The 23,357-nt window shown below is 36.7% G+C and overlaps 1 protein-coding gene across 1 annotated transcript in view; it reads left to right on the top strand.

Annotated features, from left to right (window-relative positions):
• The window catches only part of LOC129762793 (uncharacterized), a 366,458-nt gene that overhangs the window by 145,629 nt on the left and 197,472 nt on the right, over positions 1-23,357 (top strand). Inside the window, exon 2 of the mRNA XM_055761333.1 lies at positions 1,923-2,294. Coding sequence (XP_055617308.1) covers positions 2,004-2,294 — 291 coding nt within the window. The 5' untranslated portion in view covers positions 1,923-2,003. The remainder of the gene's footprint in view (positions 1-1,922; positions 2,295-23,357) is intronic.

The raw sequence follows: 23,357 nt of genomic DNA, 5'->3' as shown, positions 1-23,357 counted from the left end.
TTTCCTTCCTGCTCTCTCCCGGTTTCCCTTTTTACCATGGAGAGAGAATACAAAGATTGTCAGCAGTCGAGTCAAAGCTATGTAACAGATGATCCGATTTAACGAAAGCTCCAATGAATTCGAAACACTAGAATTTCCAATGTCGTTCATATTCTTCCAAAACTGTCCGATCAATGCTCTCTTCCACAACTTCACGGAATATATCGCCGGTTCGTTTGATTTTGGATGGGTTCTCTCGGTGGCCTTCTCGGGCTGCTCGCGGATGGAGGAATCCAATCCCGACGGCGTGGAGATGTCTTTTCGTGGGCCTAAGGGGATGACCGGGAGAGCTCCTCTAGGACCAATTGAAACGACGAAAAAGCATACGCGCAGTAATAATTGAATATATTGTCAGGACGATTTCTCTAGAAGTATTTTCTCGGTGACCTTGTCAGGTTTCCCAGTTCGATACAGAATAGGCGTAATTAATAATGGAACATATTGCCGGCTCGGTTGGTTTTGGAGGAATTCTCTCGGTTACTTTTTTAGGTTCCCCACAGTTAAATCTCCGTCGGAGTGATTGAATTTCGATAAAAAGTACGTGCGATGAATACTAGAAAAAAAGCCGGTCCAATCTATTTTACAGGTTTTCCTTCTCAGGATACCATAATCTCTGCCACGTATTGTAACACATGCGGTTTTCGGATTTTTGTTTCGTCGAGTGGTCGATAGTTCGCGTTCACATAATCACATCACTTACCTCAGTGAATCCTGATTTTTACCTCTCCCTACTAACAACTATCCCTCCCATGATAAACGCTAGGGAACCACGCTATAGAAGCGACCCTTCTGGCCTTCGGGCGGCGAATATCATACTAACATTCCTTCCCTTCCCCTGGTGACTGTAAGGACGTGGCCGGCGTCGTTATTGATCGTTTAAAGCTCGAATCACCGAAAATTGCACAACGAGAATGATTTGCTAGTCATTCTGTGTGTTCTTTGTGCAATTTGGTTGGTTCAGGTCAATCACGGAGAGCAACTACGAAGTGTACAGTCTACCCAAGCTCAAGCTCAAGCTCAAGTCGAACCTGAATAGGTAGGTTTTTGACACTTTTTTGAAATCGATGTAAAAAATTTAAATATATTTTTTTTTCTTCAATGTAATAAATTATCTATTGTAGGTTCTAAAATTGTCTTTCGGTTTGCGACGCGACCATTATTTATTGAACAATTAATCAACAAATGCGAAGGGGAAATGTTTCATTCAAACAACAATATCTCTGTATTGGATGGCCCTACAGGAATTTTATAGGAATCAAATGAAAGCTGGTCGTCTAATCCAATAGCAACTCCATTGAATTAGTTGAAAAAAAATGTGTTTGTCCAGAAAACTCTTGAAAAAACTGGAAGAAATCGATATTTTATTTCTTCCCGATATTTTTGTTCACTGCATCTACACACACTAAGATAAAAATTCGATAATATTCCAAGTTAAATATTCCTTGAGAATTTACGCTTTGAAATGATGAACATCCCATCTTTATGCGCTCATCTTCTTCTTTTTCTTATATGGCACTAACGTTCCTAGAGGAACTCCGCCGTCTCAACGTAGTATTACTTGCGTCATTTTCATTAGTACTTAGTTGAGATTTCTATGCCAAATAGCACGCCTTGAATGCATTCTGAGTGGCAAGCTCTAGAATACGCGTGACCACTGTGCAAGTCAGAGGAAATTTCTTTGAAGAAAAATTTCCCCGACCAGAACGGGAATCGAACCCGAACCCCCGGCATGTTAGGTTTGACGCTAACCACTCGGCCACGGGAGCACGTTATGCGCTCATACTATGTACAAAAAATTAGTATTATTTGAAATGAATAAAAATCGGCAATTACATTTCGGGCAACCCAATATAGTTCAATTTTTTCGTGTCTTCCGCCGACAGGACCTGCAACAACACCGCTGACTTGTCGTTACTATCCGCCGATAATGAGGAATCGGGCCCTGCCGGCGACCTAAAGACACCATGTCGTCCCTCAGGAAGTCGGCTTCGTTCCGGTCGAGAATTCCGGTACGGAGAAATCGAGTTTCCGCGAGACGCTGCATAAGCCCGCAGCCTTCGACATCGACGCGCGTTACCAGCGCTACCAGCTCGAATTATTGCAGTGGAACGGAAAGCGGCCGCTCCGTCGGCCCTATTGCTGCCAATGCCTGCAGCGGAGATGATGGCGGTGGGCAGCAGTGGTACGAGCGGAGGTACTCCTCGTCGAGCTATTCCAGCAGCGATGAGAGTCACGAGTCGGAAGGACCACTAAAGGTAAGTTGATTCTGCAGATTGTTACAAAACGGTGCTGAACTCCATTTGTGTTGTGCAAAATTAGTTTGCCGGAGATTCTGTTTTATTGTATCCTATGAGGAAGCTCTGCATTGCTCTGCCTGTGTTTCAAGAGATGGCCCAACAGTTAGACGTCTGTTACAAGTAAAACACCACTTGCAACAACGGTCGGGCCGCTACTAACCTCATCCTACTCGGGCGAATTCTTTTAAATTCTCGTGCCGTGAAAACAGATTCTTGGATTTGTGAATGTGTCGAATTTGTTGAATTCGTTGAATTAAAAAACAAGAAAAAATAATTTATGATAGATTTACCTATTTTGAGATAAATTTTAATTCTAATATTCTCAAAATTGAAAAAACTGAAACATTTAGGAAAAAAAAAATATTTTTGTTGACAAATTTACACAATTGAAGAAGTTGACAAAATTGACGAAATTGATGCAATGTGGAAGTTGAAAAAATAGAAAAAAACAGTAGAAACAAAAACTTGAAATAAAATAAAAAAGACTTAAAAAACAGAAAAAAATTAAAAAGGTTTAAAAAATTAAAATAGAAAAAAAATAACATTCTTAGGTTGTAAATTAGGAAATAGATAAACGACAACATTAAATAAATTGACAAACTTTAAAAACTCCGGAAGCTTGGAATGGAATGTTTTAATGCATCCTCCATATAGTCCGGACCTCGCATCAAGCGATTATCACCTTTTTCTTGCATTGCAAAACTTCCTGAGTGATAATAAATTGGGATCAAATGAAGATTGAAAAATCTATTGCTAGAGTCCTCTATGACTTCTATGAGAGAGGCATTATGAAGCTACCTTAAGAATAGCAATAAGGTGTACAACAAAACGGTGCATATTTTACCCAAACCGGTTTTTGAAAATTTTAAAAAATTTATAAATTGACAAATTGTAGAATCAACGAAATTTATGCCAAATCGTTTTAGGAGTCGGTAGCAGCATCTCAGATTGCAATGAAATGTTTGGGTGCGAAGACGTTAGTTGCATACTTGAAATCTTCAAACAAAAATTAAACTACTTTTTGAAAAGAGCCAAATAGGTTTTTAAGAAAAATGAATCTCAAATTAATTTTTTTTTCAGTTTAATTATTTTTAATTCTTTTTTTTTAATTATTTTTGATGAAAATTAAAACAATTTCATTCTGCGATGTTTCAAAACCTTGTAGATCTTATAGTTTTAGAGTTAAAAAAAAATGAAAAAATAGAAAAATATTTGGTCCTTTTCAAAAGTAGTAGTAGTCCATTTTTTGGAGATTTCAAGAATGAAAAATCGCTCAATTGTCCAATGTCTTGACACTCACAACGTTTCACTGCAATCTGAGATGGTGTTGCCATGAAACTCGTCAATTGACAAATTGACAAATTGTTAGGTTAGGTTAGACATATTTACAAATTGATGAATAGACAATTGCCATTCTTCTAATTTTTTGACGTGGGACTACGTCTAACCGGAGTATATGGGGGGTAAAATGAAAACCTCAACACAGAACATACAGGAAAAAATGAAAGATTCCGAATGCTTATAACTCGAACATTTCTTACTGCATCGGAAAGATATTTGCATCAATTGATAGGGAATATTTCTACGCTTCTATCGCAATTTATTAAATGTTATTTTTCATGAGATAAACAATTGAATAACTGTAAAATGTTAAGCGTTATCTAAACGCCCTTACTGCCTCATTTTGATTGGCCCGATCTACGGTTTCCCTAACACAGCCATCAAAACCAAGCAGCCTCGGGGAAATCGGCATTGCAAATACGTGAAAGTATGGGGGCTTTTGTTCTCACCGAAATATGTTCCCTAACACAGACTTCAAAACCAAGCAGCGTTGAAGAGATCGGCATTGCAAATACATGAAAGTCGGGGGTATTTTTGTTCCGACTGAAATGTGTTTCCCTAACACAGACTTTAGAACCAAGGTGTCTGAGGAAATTGGCATTACAAATTCATGCAAGTCGGGGGCATTTTTGTTCCGACTGAAATGTGTTTGCCTAACACAGACTTCAAAACCAAGATGTCAGGGGAAATCGGCTCTGCAAATAAATGCAAACTGCGAGTACTTTTGTACTCGCTTGCCTTTGTGCAAACTAGAATATGTTTTCTTAACACGGTCTTCCGGGGGTACTTCTGCACTCGTATGTTTTTTTTGCACTCCGAAAAGTGTTTTCCTAAAACGGATTACAAAAGCGGGTACGAATACCATGCTTTGGCTCGGTTATTCAAGCTTGCATTGAAGGATATGCCTTCATATCTTCTGCTCTTTGAATTACTACGTATACCATTTGATGATTAGGCAATATGTTGATAACCAATAGCTGCGATGACACCTATTGATTAAACAATATGCGTTCGACGTACATGTCAAAATCGAAACTGAGTGCCTGAAGTTCATCAAATAAAGCAAATTCGCGATTCGAGAAGTACATACACTTGAGAGATGCAAACATCAGAAGGAAACGTAAAATAAAATAATTATTTGATAATTCTTCCGTTCACATATTTTGTCCTCGGCATCATACGAAATGTAAAAGGACTCACTAAAAAAAAAAGAACATAATCTATCACAACGCATGAATTGACCTTATATATAATTATACAATCTTTTTACTCACAAAGCAAATATATTGAATTCAATTGAATTCGGGAATTGTTTCATTCAACCAAAAATTTAATTAATGCAAACAAATGATTGCTACGCTTAGGTAGTCCCACGTCAACCTTGCGGTTATATCATAGATGTAGCCCACTCATTTTTTTTCCTTAAAATTTTTAAATTTATATTTTTTACAAAATTAAGAATAATAAAATTATGAAAAAATATATTTTTTTCAAATTTTTAATCTATTTATGATTTTTTGCATTTTTGTTTCTTTGAATGTATTAAATTTTCTCGTTTTTCAAAATTTTAAATTCAGAAAGTTTTTTTTTGTTTTATTTAAATTTTTCAAAATCAAATTGAAGAATTGTGAAGCAGACATATTAACAATTTTTTTTTCTTTTTGAAATTTTTCAAAGTTTTTTCTTTGTTTCATATTATTCTTGCGTACGTAAGAACGTATTGTACTTTTATAAGCTATATTTTTTTTGGAAAAAAAGAAAAAAGGAAAAAAAGGTGAAAAACTTTTCAAAAAGTAGTCTTTTTTTATATGCAAAGCTATTTAAATGACCCATAAACAATGGTCCAAGAAGCGCATTTAAGAGGAAATTTTGCGTCTAGAGCCCGACAGTTATTCTCTAGACAAAAACTATCTTTAACAAAATAGTTACATGTGATAGAGCGTTCATTTTTATGTTGTCAAAAATAGGGTGACTAAAATTTCCGATGAAATAAAAAAATTAACGTTGTTATCTTTATAGGAAGTGGTGAAGTTTGACAATATTGTTACCCCAAGTTATTATTAGCAACTTTGTAGAATAAAACGTTATTCTATTTTTGGGCCAATAAACAAAATGTATATGGTCGCTTCTCTAAATTCGATAATTTTTTTCCCTACCTTCATTGCCCATTTTCGAACAAAAAAATTGTTTTCGAGATGACACCAGATCTCGACATTTCATGCTTTTTTAAGTCATTTGGCATCGAATTTTTGTTCTTGATTTTCCAAATTTCCCTCACCCTGGAAGATTTTCAAGGATAAAAAAATCAAAACTTTGAGCGCTTTGAGGCACCCCTAAATCATGTTCGATTGAGCTGAAACTTTGCACAGGTCTTGTTTTGGACCGATAAACAAACTGTACGTGGTCGCTTTTTGAAAATAGATGATGATTTTTTTTCATAGAGGAACTGGTACAAATTCGGTACCCCATTTTGTTTTTTTTTTGGACTTAGCGCTTGGCCAATGTTCGGAATTTCTTCATATTACATCAGCTTATGAAGGGATCTATTGCGGACATTTCCCCGCAAACCGATTTAAAAAAATTTAATTTGGCTCGTAGCTTTGAGCATAGAAGTGAAACAACTCAAATTCGAGTACCCGAGATGCCTGGGTATAAATTTGGCACCCCATTTTTTTATTTTTTCAAATTAAAAGAATCGTCCTGAAATCACTGAAAATTGTATTTTTTGACAATTTTCATACAAAATAGAAATGAAGTACACTATCTTACGAAAATTAACTCAAATTTGACGAAAAAGCATGCAATTTTACAAAACAAAGAGGAACAAAAAAATTAATCTGTCAACGCAATCGATAATGTTTACATCATTATCAATGTAAATCTGCGGCGAAAAAAACAATGTTGCCAGACCGGGTGGGTTTTTATCCCCAAATAGGGCGAAATTTAATTTTGCTGCATGGGCATGCAATACTTAGCATAGTGTATCATCAACACTATGTTAACATTGGGGTGCCAAATTACTCGCTTGTCGAATTTTCACTTTGGAATAAAATCTATGAAATTTATGATTAATATCTCAATACACTTACTCGAATTCGTTGAAGAATATCAATTGCTTGATCCAAATCAGCTTTAATATTTAAAATCGGCTCACTATTCGATTTTTTATGATTTTTCAAAAGACGCACATGAAAAATTTTCGGGATTTCAAAAACAACAAAACATAATTTTTTTTAAAAACACAGATGTTTTGGGTTTTTGGCATCTGACGTTTGTTACTACATTTCTAGAACACTTTTTTTTATTCACCATCAGAGTGCGCTCATTTCCGCCAGAGATGCGGGTGGGTACCAAATTACCCACGGGGTACCGAATTTGTACCAGTTCCTCTACATATATAACATAACCATCAAAATGAATGCGAAAAAATTTGAAGAATTATTATTATGGGATAATATTTGAATAAAAAATCACCTGGCATCCCTATTCGTTACCACGAAGTGAAGCTTGGCAGTTTGAGTGTGTGAAGCATATATGGTGGTGGATCACCGCGAGAGATAAACATATAATTGATAACATAAAGCAATTTAATGCTAAAGTATGCTTTGTAACCAGTTCGATACAGGCCTGTACTGATTTTTGATGATCAATTGTTAACATATTTTTCGGAACTACAGGTTTTTTTCTTTAGAGATTCTGACTTTTCTATCGCAAAGAGTCCACCAATGTGGGATTTTTAATTGATGAATAAGGCGAAAATGTTTGGTTTGCTGGTTTGCTCATGACGACAGATCATATTCTCGTCAATGTTGCAGATAAATTTTCCAAATCGAAATAACCATCGCGATTATCAAACATTTCTACTACCATCATTCACCACAACCTTCACTCTCGTTATAAACAGTTGTAAACCGAGCGATATCGGCAGTGAGAGGCATCGGAACAGACCATCATTCTGTCAGATGTCAGATACAAATGAGTGTGTATCGCAGATGAGTATTCGGATCACACGTGTCGTGAGAGAAACTGAGTGACTATGATCGGGTTTTTTTGTGATATTGGCGGTGATGGATTGCAGCACTGGCAGCAGGATGTAAAATAAATGGCCGGTGTGGTAGCGCGTCATACCATTTTTCTTATTTTTGATCGTGTCATCGTTTAGGCGGAAATTGCTTAGAATTTTTTTCAGAACCCTCTCAACACTTTACGGACCGCTCACGAGTTTTCTCGTTTTCGCTTTCTTTCTTTACGGACTTGTATGAAAGTTTTTGTTGCGTGCAAGTTTCTGTTCAATGTCTGGCTGGGTTTCAAGAATAATGAATTATTTTAATTGAAATAAAATGATTGTTTATCAAGTAACATCTTTCACAATCATGCTCATTAGATAGAGATTTGAATCATTCATCTTTCCACATAATTCATTCTTTCTTGATCGTGACAGAGAAAAGTTACAGAATTGTATATAACCTTCCATACAATACATTTCATTTTCACCGTGAAGTGACGTTCGTGATCAGGCCCATAGACTGAAACGTGAGCATGGGTCAATATAGGAAAATATACAGAATTTTGGAAATCGAAAAAAGTTGTTCGAATAGAGTTATCGAAGTTATTCGATAGAGAAATATTTTATCTATCTTCCAGCCACAATTTTATTAATCGGAAAAGGGTCTGAGAAAAGCTATAGGCCAAGTTATATGGGAGAAATTACTTATTAAAAAAAAATTTAAAAAAATATTTGAAAAGACCCAAAACACATTCTCGAGATAGTACTTAATCGATATAAAAATGTTTTATCTTTCTTTAGCAGCTGCACAAATTGTATGGGCGAAATTAATTAATTTAAAGAAAATTTAAAATTGTTATTTTGAAGGACCCAAAACACATTTTTGAGATAATACTCATTGGATAGAGAATAGTTTTATCTTCAGCCAAATTTTCGTTGGCCGGAAAAGGGTCTGAAAAAAGTTTTGGGCTGAAATGTAACATGTATAGGATGTAGGATGGAAATTAATAAATTTAACGAAAATGGGAATAGAACTTTTTCACAATCGAAAAAAATTGAAGGAACAGAGTGCGAAGTCGAAATTTGTAGGCGATTTCGAAATGCTTTAAAATTGTGAAATATCGACGCATGAAGATGGGATATAAATCACTTTAGAACATTATTTAAATGGATTTACACGGAATTTTTAACAGAGAACTTTGTATCTCGATGTATGGTCATCTCTAATTTAAAAAAATTACCTCATAAAAAAATGTTCACCACCCCGAAAAAACACCCTATGCCAAATATTAGCTCAATCGGACTTAAGGGAGAGTCGCACAATCGGTCAAAGTTTGAGTTTTTTGAAAATCGAAAAATCATCAAATGAAATCAGGGTTTTCGAGAAAAAAAATTTTGATGCCAAATGTCTTAAAATTGCATGAAACGACGAGATCTAGTGTCATCTCGAAAAAAATGTTTTGTCAAAAATCGGCATTTTGGGACTTTGGGACGAAAAGTATGGTGGTTTTAGGTGCCAATAAAAAAATTTTGAAAATCGAAAAATCACCCAAGGAGTAGAGGAAATCGGGGTTTTCGAAAAAAATGTTTGGTGCCAAAAGTATTAAAATTGCATGAAACGTCAAAGTCTAGTGTCATCTCGAAAAATTTTTTTTTGTCAAAAATCGACACTCTGGGACTTTTTTTCGGAGAACGAGTTGAAACGTATGGTTTCAAGTACCAATAAAAATAATTATCTCGATTTTTCACTCGGAACTCGCTGCGAAATGTTGATTTGCACGATAATATACCCTTTACAAAATATTAGCTCATTCGAACTTCATTTATTAATTCACAGACGTAAAAATTTGAGTTTTTTTTTGAAAAACGAAAGATCGACTCATTCGATGGTTTTAAAGTCTGTATTTTTAGGATGATTTCACTTGGAATGGCTCTGTTTTTTGACGTAGGACTACGTCTCACATTAAGGGTGCCAAATCAGAAAACAGGTCACGTTTTTATGAAATAAAATTAACCTTAATAACTATTTTTGCAGCGAACTGATTTTAACGATTTGCATACCAATCGAATCGAAAATTTTCTAAGATTTGTTTGGTATGCTATACATTACAATCCCAAAGTCTGTATAAGGTTTAAATTGATGAAAATTGAAAGCATTCCCATTTCCCCAAACATTTGTTCTGTTCGTTTGTGTGCTTTCCCGAACAGAGCTGCCAATAACGGGCAACTTATGCAGCCGCTAGAATAGAAACAACGAAGGGGGATAGCGAAAAGCGAATATTTGCGAAGTAAACTCCACCAAATGCATAGTTAGTAAGCTGTCGCTAGCGTATCAGTATTGCATCTCTTCTGAGGAAAATTTTCAGAAGCTTTCTGTGCCCGAAACATCAAACGTCGTTTATTCCGCTCGTTTTGTGTTTTATGTTTCCCCTCGAGCTGTGAACGCTAGCGGATATTTCACTTGAAGTGCATCTGGCACTGCATTTAACACAACCATCCGAGCCATGGCAAAGCAGGCGAAAAAAGGCAAGAGCGCAGAGTGATTATAGGTCGCTTCTAGCCATCAGTGTTTGGCTTTGTAAAGGGTGTGTCACATCAAATTGCATCACGGAAAAAACGCTGTAGAAATTCGCCCAGTAGACCGATCCTTTTGAAAATTTTAGACAGTAAAATAAAAACTATTAAACAACTTTTGGCATTTTCTTTTTATTCATACTTCGAGCCCAAGCCCGTATGTTCGCACCTTCCTCTTTACCCCGTCCATAAGGTTCTGTACAACGTCAGGTTGTAGTTTTTTTTGAACAGAAATCCATTTTCTCTTGAAGTCCGCCTCCGATTTTACAACTTTTGGGTTCTTCCGGAGGGCCTGCTTCATAATCGCCCAATATTTCTCTATTGGGCGAAGCTCCGGCGCGTTGGGCGGGTTCATTTCCTTTGGCACGAAGGTGACCCCGTTGGCTTCGTACCACTCCAACACGTCCTTTGAATAGTGGCACGAAGCGAGATCCGGCCAGAAGATGGTCGGGCCCTCGTGCTGCTTCAATAGTGGTAGTAAGCGCTTCTGTAGGCACTCCTTAAGGTAAACCTGCCCGTTTACCGTACCGGTCATCACGAAGGGGGCGCTCCGCTTTCCGCAAGAGCAGATCGCTTGCCACACCATGTACTTTTTGGCAAACATGGATACAGAACAACAGGCCTGGCAGCTGACGAAAGTTCGCTTTGACGTAGGTTTCGTCGTCCATTACCAGGCAATGCGGCTTCGTCAGCATTTCGGTGTACAGCTTCCGGGCTCGCGTCTTCCCCAGCATGTTTTGCCTTTCGTCGCGGTTAGGAACCTCCTGAATCTTGTACGTACGCAGGCCCTCCCGCTGCTTGGTCCGCTGGACGAATGAACTTGACAAATTCAGCTTATTGGCGACATCCCGGACCGAACTTCTCGGCTCACGTCTAAACTGCTTAACTACGCGCTTGTGATCTTTTTCACTGACGGAACATCCATTTTTGCCGTTCTTCATCTTCCGGTCGATGGTTAGGTTCTCGAAGTATCGTTTTAGTATTCTGCTGACCGTGGATTGGACGATTCCCAGCATCTTACCGATGTTCCGATGTGACAACTCCGGATTCTCGAAATGAGTGCACAGGATTAATTCACGACGCTCTTTTTCGTTTGACGACATTTTTCCAAATTTACGAAAAATTGACAGTGAAACATGACCAACGTGATCTATACACTCTTATCTGATTATAAGCGAAAGCTGAAGATATAATTCCTAAAAATTAAATTTCTACAGCGTTTTTTCCGTGATGCAATTTGATGTGACACACCCTTTATGTGTTGCTTGTTTTCGTTGCGCGAAACTTAGAACTTGTTCACTTCCTGTACATGTGAATAGCACACCTTCGATACTTTTAGTTGCCATTTGTATTTGCTCTCGTGCGCATCGGCTCTGTTCTGATGCAACAAGCTCCTAGCTCTGTTGACGGTTTTGACCGATTTTCCATAAACGGTCATTCTCGCGATGTTTCATTTTTATCGCTGCAACTGTGTGCATCTGTTAGACGCGTATTTGATGCTTGTTGAATGCTAAGACAAGACGTGGCTTCTTACTCTTCTTTCTGCATTTTCGTCGACCAAGTGCTAGATATCGAGGGAAATGGGTCACGGGAGATGTGGAGGTTGCCAAATGTTATAAAATTTTGGAAGATATTTTTCCCATGAGAGAAACATATGTTCTTCGTATCATGTATTTTCTGAGCTGTACCATTTTTTTTTGTATTAATTATTTAATCAAGTGTCACATATTTTTGACAATTAGTATTTTTCAGTTATTTTGGTATGCAAAAAAGAATAAATGTGGAGAGATGAAAAAAACAAGAAAAATTAGTTTTGATAGTAGGAGTAAGATATGTTAAAATAAATGTATTAAATTTATAGTTCATTTTATTTATCAAGAGATTATGAGCCTTACCGTATGCACTTCACGATGAAAACGAAATGAACGAGACATCATTGAAGATAATGATGGGTTTTCAGGCAGAATGAAGTGAGAATATCAGAAAGCGTATAGAAAATAGGTTAAAATAGGGTAAGAAATACATGTTTCAAGTAAATAAATAAGGCCAAGTAAAAACTTTTTTTCAGATCTTTCAGAAATTTAAAAGTGCCTTCGGTCCAGCTAATCTGATAGATAGTACAGGGTTTTCAACTTTAAATTCCGAAAGAAATTGAAATAAAACACACTTAGAATTCGAATTTCGATGAAACTTTTATTTCAAATTAAAGTTTGATTTATGCCATTATGTGTGAAATACAACATCATTCAAATGTCCACCTAGGGCTTCCTCGCACACCTTGATCCGGAACAGGTAATTTTCGATGACTTTTCGGCACATATGGGGCGGTATCTCGGTCATAACTTCACGAATGTTGTCTTTCAAATGTTCAAGAGTTTGCGGAGAGTTGGCATAGGCACGGTCTTTCGCATAACCCCACAAAAAAAAGTCTAGCGGGTTCAAATCGCATGATCTGGACGGCCAACTGGCATCACCAAAACGCGAAATTATGCGTCCCTCAAATTTCGTTCGCAATATGGCCATGTTCGGTCGTATTGTGTGGCACGTGGCGTCGTCCTGCTGAAACCACATGTCATCCGTATCCATATCTTCAATTTGTGGCAAAAAAAAATCGGTTAACATGCGGCCATAGCGCTCACCATTCACAGTTACCGTCTCGCCGTCCTCATTTTCAAAGAAATACGGCCCGATGACTCCACCAGACCATAATGTGCACCAAACAGTGACTTTGGTGGATGCAATGGCCTCTCAACAATAACGTGTGGATTTTCTGAGCCCATTATACGGAAATTTTGGGTGTTCACATAGCCACCGAGCTCGTAATGTGCCTCATCGCTGAAGAAAATTTGATGCGAAAATTCAGCATTTTGCTGCTGTTGTTCGTTCACCCAATCGACGTATGCCCGACGCATTCCATGGTCACCACGTTCTAATTTTTGTACCAGTTGGACTTTACATGGATGTAGGTGCAAGTCCAAATGCAAAATTCGCCACAATGATGTGTTTGACAAGCCCAATTGCTGAGCACGCCGTGGAATCGAAACATTCGGGTCATCCTCCACACTGGCAGCAACAGCGGTTTCACAATATCCGCTACGGATCCAGTTTGTTCGAATTTACGCACTACATTAGCGATTGTGTGCTCTGTAGGCCGTCCATGACGACCAAAATCCGTCCGTAATGCTCGAAAAACATTTGCCGGTTTTTCATCATTTTCATAGTATAATTTAACAAAATTAACACGTTGTGCGATGCTAAAACGATCCATATTGTAAAATGGCAGACATTCAACTAACGATATGACGCTTTGGTTGACAGCTATGGCAAACGGTTGTCAGTGCAGGGCTGTATACTTTCGGAAGCCCGAAATGGAAAACCCTGTTGTAAGCTTTGTTAAAAATAATTTCATATCCAGATGTCAACATTGTATAGTTGTCATCGCGGATACACTTCATTTCGTTTTGCTAAATTGAAATGTGAATGTACGGTCCCACAGACAAATCTTGTATTAAGATTGATTGAAGCAAAAAAAAGCAACTATTATTCAATTTTGAATGAAAATATTGGAAATCCCATTTTTGAATATTTTGTCAATCATTTTCCTCATCAATCAATCAGGAGCCGAGTTGCAAGTGGTCCGAGTTTGACAGAAAAAGCGGTCCGGAATCGGCCCCCTATTGTCATGTCTCGTCTCAGGTTGAATGGTGATGCACGGAAGATGCCTCTTGTTAAATACTCAATGTAATGCGTTCATTGATATGAAAAAACAAATTGCGACATATGACCAATTAGTGTATTATAGCCATTAAACCTTTTCAGGGTCCCCGTACCTTTTTACTCAAGAGTTATCTATGAAATTTCGACGTATTCGCAAATAATATCCGAAATGACAATCCAAACCGATACCGATACTGGTATTGTGCAAGCGCTCTTAATGCGGATCGAGTGGAAAGCGCAGCAAGGAGAGTGCAGGGCTCAACGTGTTAATATTTTCATTTTCTTCAATTTCTATTTTGTTTCTAAATTTTTCTTCGTGTTTTTAATTTTTGCAATTCTATCGATTTTGACCATTTTTTTCTAAATTTTCCATTTTGTCAATTTTAATTTTCGCAAAATAAAAGCGAAATACGTTAATATGACTTCCTTTAGCAACTGAACTAGAGATGGGCAAAACGGTTCATTTCAGTGAGCGGCTCAGAGCCGTGCGCTCAATGAAAAGAGCCGGCTCATTTGAGCGGCTCGGCGGCTCTTTTCAAGAAGCAGTTTATTCGGGTATGGGACGTAAAAAATTAAGCTTGAAACAATAATTAGTGCAGAGAATAAAAAAAAAATATTTCACAGAAGGTTTTCTCATATATATTTCTATTAAAAAAATCTTCATTAAACATTTTGATCTATGAATACTATTTTTTCAATTTTTCCTGACGTAAGTCTACTACGTCTTTCACTACAAACTTGTCCTGCTTTCGAAAAAATTCGCTCACATGGTACTGAAGTCGCCGGAATACATAATATTTTCAAAGCAATTTCGTAGAGCCGCGGATAGATAGATTTCCTTTCCTCCCACCAAAGCAAAGGGTCGCTTGTTCTCAGCAAATATGGCTCCACTAAATATTTATCTAACTCAGCTATTGCAGCAGCTTCTGGATCATGTGGAGCTTGAAGATTGCCAACCAATGCATCAAACTCCTCCCATACAGATGACCGCGCTTCATCACCAACGATCGGTGCTGGTTCTGCAGGCGTATATTCTATGGATGTAATTTTTAGCGTCCTTATCAACGACTGGTATGCATTGTTGTACATTATATTATCCCCAAAACCTTGCCGCTTGAAGCGCGGACCTAGCAGTATTGATTGGGCTACCAATTCGTCTGACTCAAGACCTGCAAATCGTTTTACCAGCTCCGAAATCAATTCATTACACAGCTTTTTTATAATCACGGGAACTGATCATCATGACGAACATGAACATGACGAATCATCAGTCGGGAGATTTAATTGTTGAAGGAACACGCTCAATGCTTGATTTGCATCTCATTCCTACATACTTTCACACGCTAATGTATCCCGAAGGCAAAATCCACAGCGTAACTACTCCCATCTCTTTCACCCTGTACTTGAAGAGGATTGTTAGAATGAGAATCAATCGTTAGGTTCATTTATTCATTTCTGTTTACACTCTCGTTGATCACATTCGTGATGACAGTGGTACAGTGTCGGCGTCTGGTGGCGACCTTTAATTCGGGTCCCAAACTCGATAGTGTAATTTCTGTTAGATCATCAGGAACGAAGGCAATTTAAAAATCTTAACAATTGAATGAAAATTTCTACATCATGTTATTTAACTACTCGAAACACTAATTCCTGACTATAACGCTATACATTCCCGACATTTTTATAGAAACTTTCCATTAGAATATAAAATTGTCTTCAAACATAATTTTCGTATGAGAATTTTTTACCACCTGCAAAAAAGTGTTTTTCATTGCAATAGAATACTAATTTTGTCTATACGGAAAAGTTAATTTTCATTCATAAAATCAATTTTAAAAACGTATTATTATTATTATTATTATTTATTATTATTATTATTATAGAGTTATGGCACTTCTCAGCATTGAGCTGGAATATTCATCAGTGAGATGGCCCACCGGGACCGGCGGAAGAATACTCGCACCAACAATCTTATTGAAACCATCGTTCCTTGTCCCAATGATTTCATCCAGCTCCACCACATTCGAAATTGTACGGAACGCCATTACCTAAGGCTATTGCGAACGAAAACGTAACTTTTCATCAATATTTTGTAAATTTTTCGATGCATATAAATATTCACAATAGGAAATGCAAAAATAAATGCAAAAACTTTCGAAGTAAATAATCTTGAATGCGCTGCGGTCGCAGATTTTTTGGTTATTAGTCAACAGAAACAAAATGTCATTATTTGATCTATCGAACATTTTATTTTTCCGCCAATTTTTTCTATAGGAGGTATAATCGAATGGTTTTGTCCTACATCACAATGTATGTTTTTTTCATCGAAGAAGTGCTGTGGTATTTTTGCATTTTATTAGGTTTCTTTTATTGAAATTGAAACTTCTTCCGTACTTCATTGCTTGAAATCTAATTTATTGCCCAATAAAGTTATTCGAAATTAAATTGATGGTATTTGGTAGCTAAGAAATTAAGCTATCATTTGGTGCAAAAACTTTATAATATGATTGCTTTCCAAAGACATGAAAAATTATCAATGTTGCTGTTAGATTTTTCGAACAGCTGGTCGTTAGCTGGCTAACAAAGACGTTGTAACAAATGAGCTCTTGTAGCAAACATATTATTGAAAAATAAGTAGAACAAACTTAAGTTAAACGGTTTCATTGTGATTCAACATAAAAACAAACAAATAATGTACTGAAAGCTAAGAAATTATTAGACAAGTAACCTCTTCCTTCATTAACCTTAATCTAGAAGAGATCGATATTGACCCCTTAGGGTAGAATGTTACATGAACCAACCTGTTATAAGAATGACAAATATTTTAGTAGAAATATTAATGTTGTAATTTGTATTAATAATTATTAATTACACTTGATTTTTACTGAATTTTATGCCTATAAGTATTTTGTATGAACGAGAAAAAGATAAAATTTTTAGAGAAATTTGGCTATAGAGGTCGATGATATCACTTCATTCTATAAAGGGGTCTCTTGCTCAAAATAGTCTGAGAATCCCTTATATAAAACATTAATGAGACTCAAATAAAATTGTTGAGTATATGATGAAACCATAATCCGATGCCGTCTTGGACTTTCATGTTACATAAATATACTAGTCAAGCCCTTGCATTTGATACCCATGATGGGGTTTTGAAAAAAATACATATTTCGCTATTTTGTGATGGCGGCCATTTTGAATTTCCATTTCTCATAAATAACTGTGTTCTACTAGTCAAGTCCTTTCATTTGATACCCATATTGATGGGGTTTTGACATAATTTGTAGTCTGCCATTTTGTAACTGCCGCCATCTTGGATTTCCATTTTACATAAATAACTGTATCCTACTAGTCAAGTCCTTTCATTAGATTCCCATATTGATGGGGTTTCGAAAAAAATGCATATTTCGCTATTTTGTGATGGCGGCCATTTTGGATTTCCATTTTTCCAAAATAACTGTGTTCTACTAGTCAAGCCTTTTCATTTGATACCCATATTGATGGGGTTTCGAAAAAAATACATATTTCGCTATTTTGTGATGGCGGCCATTTTGGATTTCCATTTTTCATAAATAACTGTGTTCTACTAATCAAGCCCTTTCATTTGATACCCATATTTATGGGGTTTCAAGAAAATATGTAATCCGCCAACATTTACAAACATACAAACAGCCAAATAAAACCTATTAAAAGCAGCATGGGAAACATATATTTCTTCCGCACTGCCGCAGGCCACGGTTCGTCAGAACGAGCATACGATCCACGGTTCATTACCAAAAAGCCGGCTCTTAAAAGAAACACGGTTCTTTTATGAACCGCGGTTCTTTTTTGAACCGTGGTTCTCGAATGAACGGCTCTTAAGTGAACCACGGTTCACAAAAGACCCACGGCTCACAAAAGTCCCACGGTTCACAGAAGACCCACGGCTCATTTAAGAGCCGTTCATTTGAGAGCCGTTCATTCGAGAGCCGCGGCTCATTTTTAATGAACCGTGGGTCGTACGCTCTTCCTGACGAACCGGCTTAAATGAGCGGCTCGTGAGCGCTCGCCCATCTCTAAACTGAACTCCCTCCATCGACGAATAAAACTTTGTTATTTGAAAACTTTAACATGTTTTCGAAAGCACCACATAATCTCTTCAAGGTTTTTTATTCTTCCTCGCTAGATTTCCCCCTGTGTTGTAACGACCACTGATATGTCGGATTGGAAAATCCTCCAACCCGTGTTCCGATATACGATGGAGCAACAAAAAAAAAGACAGAAAGAAATGAGGGCACACAAGTAACAACTATTCAAGCCCACCCCCACTTTGGGGAGCCACCGGTAATTGAGAGGCAGACTTGTTAACCAGAGGCTGGAGGCTGCTGGTAGTGCTGAAAGTTTATCAATCGAAGCCAAATAGAGTGGGTGTGTGCGAGGAGATAGGAGAAGTAGAACGTTGTGGATGACGGGAAGAAATGGATAAATGCGATTTCCCCCGTTTCGCTTGTCGACAGCGAATTCCCCCATGACACAACAATATCGTTTTGTATAGACTTGTGATGAGGATTTTTTTTGCTTCTACCATGCACTGAGAGAGTTTTTCGTGTAGAAAGTTGGGACTATCGTTTCGGGCTTTTTTTACTCGGCAAACTATTCTGGGCAGCGCTTTTCTCCGGTGCAATTCCCAGCGCATGTTGGTCTCATTTTCTGTTTCCCTCAAACATACTTCAAGATATCTACCGTGGCGTGGAAGTATTTTCATGCTTGGATGGAACATAATTTTCTTTTTCCCTCCGTCCGTCCGTCTCCGTGTTTCGGTGAGTGTATTTGCGGTAATGTATGCCACCAGACCATATATGTATTCACATGAACATCCCATCACCGGGAATGGCCCCAAGGACCTCTTGAGAAAAATGATGCCTCCGAAGTCGACTTCCTTGTGTTGTTGGATAGTGGAATTTGTCTCAATTTGATAAAGCGGATTGTGTTGCTTCTACGGAGCGCTTTGATTTAAAATCATGAGGATATAAGACGCAGCATTATTTCAATTCAATCTCTCACGGTTAAAGAAAAACCTTTGCCGAAAAAAGTCGATACCGGAGCAGCACACCCCCAAATACAATTAAGGCCTAAGATAAATTGATTCCCGAATACTGATTAGACGAGGGAGTGCTGTTTTGTTTCTCGCTTCGGCTGGTTTCTTATTTATTCACATGATCGTTACATCCAGCCTTGTGTGTTTTGATTATTTTTCCTCTGCTTTTGCTTCTTAAGCGGTACGCCAGGCGGAAAATTCGATGCTTAGTTTCCACGTGCGCCCCATACATCACCGCGCCGTTCGAGGAAGCGCCCCCAGAATCGAAACCGGGACCCACCGAAGCCAGCGGCAGCTGCTGCTTCTGTTGCTGTCAACATCGTAAATTATTGACTTCGCATAAATCACCTTACTAAAGCAACCGAAAAAAAAACCATCTGGGGGAGCGATCCAGCGATCCGTCGCCGCGTGCCTTTGCCGTGGATAGACTCCTCTGCGCGTGGGAGCCTACCAGATTTGGTCCCCCCCCGCCTCACCCATTTTGCCACCGGATTCTTTATTGTCTCCTTATCCTTACACTTTCTCAGTTTAAGTATAAATTATGTCCTGCTGTGTAATTTGAATCCAACCAGGATTCGGCCGGTCTTGTCTGCGTCCTGTCGCGATATTTATGTTCGCTGTCAATCATGCCGATGTTCCGGGAGGCTATAATTTTGGATTGAATGTACTGGGAGCAGCGGACGACGGAGATGCCATTGATATGGGCCATTTACTGGCTTGAGAGATTGTTCAGTACGGCGGGGGTATTAATGGTTCATTCAGAATTAATCGTTGGTTGCAAAAGCCTCTTTCTGGGAGTACTTGCGTTCGTTGTAAACGTCTGTTTGGGTAGGGGTTATGGAATCTGAATACGGAGTCTAGAATCCGGTGGCTATTGACTGAAATCAGGATCTGTATCCAGAATTTTGATATAATTTAAAGGTTTGGTTTGTGAATCAGTATCATCAAAAAAGTATGAATTCGAATCCTCAGATGCACATGAAAGGGCTTGGTTGGGTAAGGGAGTAAAAAAATGCCCCCAAACCAAGTCACCAGCTCTATGGATAGGGTATGAAATAGGAAATTTTGACTTAATTTTGGTTTGTGCTAACATAAGGACAATTATCACCAATCACGAGACGCGACACGGAACTGAGACACAACACTAATAGTCCTTACAAAAATGTTGTGTAAAATGTGCAGTTAGCGTCGCGTCTCGTGAGTCAGAAAATTTTGACTATTTTTTTGAATCCCTCTGATGTTTGCCACCGGGTCTATGGTGAAAAACGTACTTTTAAATTTTTTGCAATGAACTTTTTCAAAAAAAAAGTTCATTAAAAATTGAAGTACTTAAAAAAACTTTGAATATTGACATTTTTTGTGGGGAGTTTAAAGATTCAGTACTACCATTGACGGATTTCGCGCCAATTCGACCAAATGTTGGCATGACCCTCTCAGAACTTAATGAAACTTTCTGGGCGTAAATACCTTACCTAATTAAGCAACTTGGCATACTTAGTTTTCCGAAAATGTATGTAGACTAACATATGGAAAGGGCCAAATATTTTTGACCATTTTTTGATATTTGTTTTACTTGAAAATGGTAAGTCCTACAAAAAAGTGATCTATAGAAGAGTTTTAGGATAATAATTGAATTTTCAGTAAGAAATACTAAAATATTTTGAAATATTTTTTGAAATCCTACACTGAAAAAAAAAACCATTTTAAAAACTAAAAGTCGATTTTCTCACAATGGTCATCTCAGATTTTGATGAAATGGTAGATAAATATGTGCCCTACAACTCTCCCATACATTGCAACTTGTGCTTATTTAAGGCAAAAAGTTTTTCCAATAAAAACGATTTCAATATTTTATCGAAATTAAGTTGATTTTTTTTTTCAGTGCAGAAAGACAACCCAAAATAAAAAAAAAAATTACTAAAAATGTTTAATTAGTGTTTTAGAGGTATTTGTTTCGAATCAGATGTAATAAAACTTATGACATTTTTTGGCATTAAATTTATTTTTATTCATCTGATCTTATACCATGTACTTGTTAACTTACATTCTAAGAGATACAATCATCATATTTTTCCTATTTTTTTCTTTTTATTTAACAATCTGAATATTTTGGGATCATCTACTGAATTTGAAAACTTTTGCTGGGATTTTATTGCCATCTACAGGAATAAAGCAATGAAATTTTTGTGTTTCCGATATTGTTTTCGCGTGATTGAATTGTTCCTCAAGCTTACTTGCATTTTTTGTATGCTGTTCTTTGGATACGTAACAGAAATTCAATTTCGTGATACATTTGTCATTTCGTTTAACTGGCCGATCATAAAGCTCTAGTGCTGTTTGAATTGTGTTTCCAAATCATCAATTCATCAATTTCAAAACCAATCGATGAATTTGTGCCGTATTTTGTTGATTAAGTAGTCGACTTTTAGTTTTTAAAAACAATTTTTTTTCAGTGTAGGATTTCGAAAAATATTTTTTCGGTATTTTTTTTTCTGAGGATTCAATTATTTTCCTAAAACTCTTCCATAGATCACTTTTTTGTAGGACTTACCATTTTGGAGTAAAAAAAATTATAAAAACACATTAAAAACAAAATTATAAGAACAGTGGGGTAATATGGACAGGTGGTGGATTTGTATAGTCACATTTTTAATTTCCGATTTCTGTTAATGAGAACACCGTCTACATGTTATTCTATAATTTTTAAGCCACCCTATGGCACCCTAAATTTATTTTTGAGTGGAAAATTTAAATTATTTAAATAATTGTACTGGTTGGGTAAAACGGACAGTCGCCAGTGGCAGTGAGATGAACTGTGAAAAGTCTGTTTAATCTATTCCTAAGGAATGCCCTGCACCTGTAAATGGAAATAAATCGTCAATTGTGGACTGTTTAGAAGCTTAATTCGGTTTTTTTTTCATCATTTAACGGACATTCAGACCTTGGTTGAATAAAATTATTCCTCTCGCGATCGATAAACCTCTACGCTGCATATATTACAAACCTGTCCATATTACCCGTATCGAAAAAAATGTTGTACTTTTCGGTCTGTTTTAATTTCAGTTAAAAAACATTGAAAAACACTGTTGACGACTCACGATCCATACTCTGATTCCATGTGTGATTGTGTTTTTTGACTTTTACATAATAAAGAGTGTACAGTGTGTGCATTAATGATATTATCGCAAAGGATGGGATCGTACATAACAGGATAATAGGATACGATTGTTTTTCAAACTCATTTATTTATTTTTTTATTCGAAAAGTTATATTTTTCCACGTTTAAAATAGTGAGAGATTAGCATTAACATTAGCATTAGCATTGAGCAAGTTGCACAATATCGTAGGTGGTACGAATTCAGAACTGTTACTTCAAAAGCTCACCTCCATCCGTTACTGACGATTGGAAGTATCCTTTAGATGAAGGCTTGCTTTCTCCAACAGTTAAGAATTGTCCTGGCCACGTCCTTGCAACTGCTGAGGAAAGGGAAGGAATGTTAGTTCGATATTCACTTAAGAGAGATGCAGAGAACTCTACGACCTCTCATAAATATCTCGGGAATTTAGGAAATATGTTAGTAGGGAAGGTTAGTCATAGGATACACTCAGTCAGTGTTATTGGCACAGCTTGTGATTACTATTTCAATTACTATTACTGTTACTATTACTATTACTATTACTATTACTATTACTATTACTATTACTATTACTATTACTATTACTATTACTATTACTATTACTATTACTATTACTATTACTATTACTATTACTATTACTATTACTATTACTATTACTATTACTATTACTATTACTATTACTATTACTATTACTATTACTATTACTATTACTATTACTATTACTATTACTATTACTATTACTATTACTATTACTATTACTATTACTATTACTATTACTATTACTATTACTATTAATATTACTATTACTATTACTATTACTATTACTATTACTATTACTATTACTATTACTATTACTATTACTATTACTATTACTATTACTATTACTATTACTATTACTATTACTATTACTATTACTATTACTATTACTATTACTATTACTATTACTATTACTATTACTACAGGGAAACGATATAACGTACCCTCGACATAACGTACACCTTTTCAAAGTGTAAAGGAAAAATTTTTTCAATATTTTTTTTCTGATAGAACAATGAATTATCTGTATTGTGATGCTAAAACAAGTTTTGTACCTTCAATCAATTTCGAAATACAGCTGGTTTTGTGATTCCTGATTCTAAATGAATCAAGCTTTAATCAACAGTACGAAG

The sequence above is a fragment of the Toxorhynchites rutilus genome, chromosome 1 (assembly GCF_029784135.1).
Source record: "Toxorhynchites rutilus septentrionalis strain SRP chromosome 1, ASM2978413v1, whole genome shotgun sequence".
NCBI lineage: Eukaryota > Metazoa > Arthropoda > Insecta > Diptera > Culicidae > Toxorhynchites > Toxorhynchites rutilus.
Note: the sequence above shows the minus strand (reverse complement) of the source record. Positions and strands in the feature narration are given on the sequence as shown.